Consider the following 1233-nt stretch of genomic DNA (forward strand, 5'->3'; position numbering starts at 1 on the left):
AGTATTGCATTAGAGCACCAAGAAGCCAAAGCTAAAGGAAGAAATCAAGAAATTAAAGAATTGAACAGAAAATTTCAAAAGGCAGCTCAGGATGACAGCGCAAGATACTATAATGAGATGTGCAGAGAGCTGGAGTCAGAAAATCAAAAGGGCCGAACTCGCTCAGCATTTCTTAAGCTGAAGGAGTTGAAAAACAAATTCAAGCCACGGGAGGCAAAACTTAAGAATAGTTCGGATAGATAGTTCTGTTGATAGTCCATGGTATACTCAGCATTCTTCACCAACACCACAGTTCAAAGGCATCAGTGCTTCTTCTTACTATCTAAGTGTTTATTAACCGTTGCACTACCAGGGCTCAGTTTTGGGGCATAATGATAACACACAAATGGTTTTCTTCTAAGTTCATGTTTGAGTATCAGGTAAGCAAGTAGTGATGATTACATATTATCGGTGGTCTTTGAAAGCTAAAATTTAGTATTTACAATGTAGTAGACATCATGTCAAACGCTTTACAAGGTGTTTTGTTGTTGTTGTTGTTTGTTTTTTGTCTAGAGACTTGTTTTATTATGCATGGGGGGTTGGTTAGAACCAGCTCTGATTCTGTGTTTTCAGATGGGCCTGCTGCCCCAAGGCCAGGCCAAGAAGCTGTGCCGGGGATAGTGTTGGCTTCTGGTGGGCTACAGGGCTTCCCCATCACCTTGCCAGGTGGCCTGGGCTCCTGGCGTGCTTAGAGGAACAGGTGCTAGAGATGGGCATCTGGGCTGGGCTGCGCTGCCAGCCAGGGTAATCGAGCCAAGAGGTCCTAAGGGAGAGGGTGTGAGAAACAGTCAAGACCCAGGCTGACACCCAAATCTCTTTATTGGGGGGTACCACCCTCACTACACAGCCTTTTCATTGGCGCTGCTTCCTGAATCCTGTGGCTTCATCAGGATCGGCAGCTCCGGCGGGCTGGAGAATGGTTCAATGCGGAGGGCCTCAAATGTGTCATCTGACCGGAAGGCCAGCCCCACTGTGGCCAGAGCCTGAGGTCCTGCTGTCTGACTGGTGAAGCTGCACTCGCCCAGGGTCTTGGCATTCTCCAGGAGCTGGTCGTCCTTGTGCAGACGCTGCTCATCTGGGGGCCGCTTAAGGATGCCCTCGATGATGCGCTTCAGCTCATACACGGTACTCAACTCCTTGGCGTCAGTGAAGATGGTGGTTTTGTGGCGCCGAATCATCAGAAACACGTCCTGG

General features: G+C 48.6%; 1 protein-coding gene across 1 annotated transcript; it reads right to left on the reverse strand.

Moving 5' to 3' along the window:
• Positions 1–697: 697 nt before the first annotated feature.
• On the reverse strand, positions 698–1229 carry LOC102876340 (transcription elongation factor B polypeptide 2-like; the record flags this gene model as incomplete). Its single annotated transcript, XM_006903461.1, has 2 exons — positions 698–802; positions 883–1229. Coding segments are annotated over 2 exons (452 nt in total), but the record flags the coding sequence as incomplete, so codon positions are not given.
• Positions 1230–1233: the final 4 nt, after the last annotated feature.

This window comes from Elephantulus edwardii, unplaced genomic scaffold, assembly GCF_000299155.1.
Source record: "Elephantulus edwardii isolate Elephantulus edwardi_28Jun2011 unplaced genomic scaffold, EleEdw1.0 scaffold01502, whole genome shotgun sequence".
NCBI classification, from domain to species: domain Eukaryota; kingdom Metazoa; phylum Chordata; class Mammalia; order Macroscelidea; family Macroscelididae; genus Elephantulus; species Elephantulus edwardii.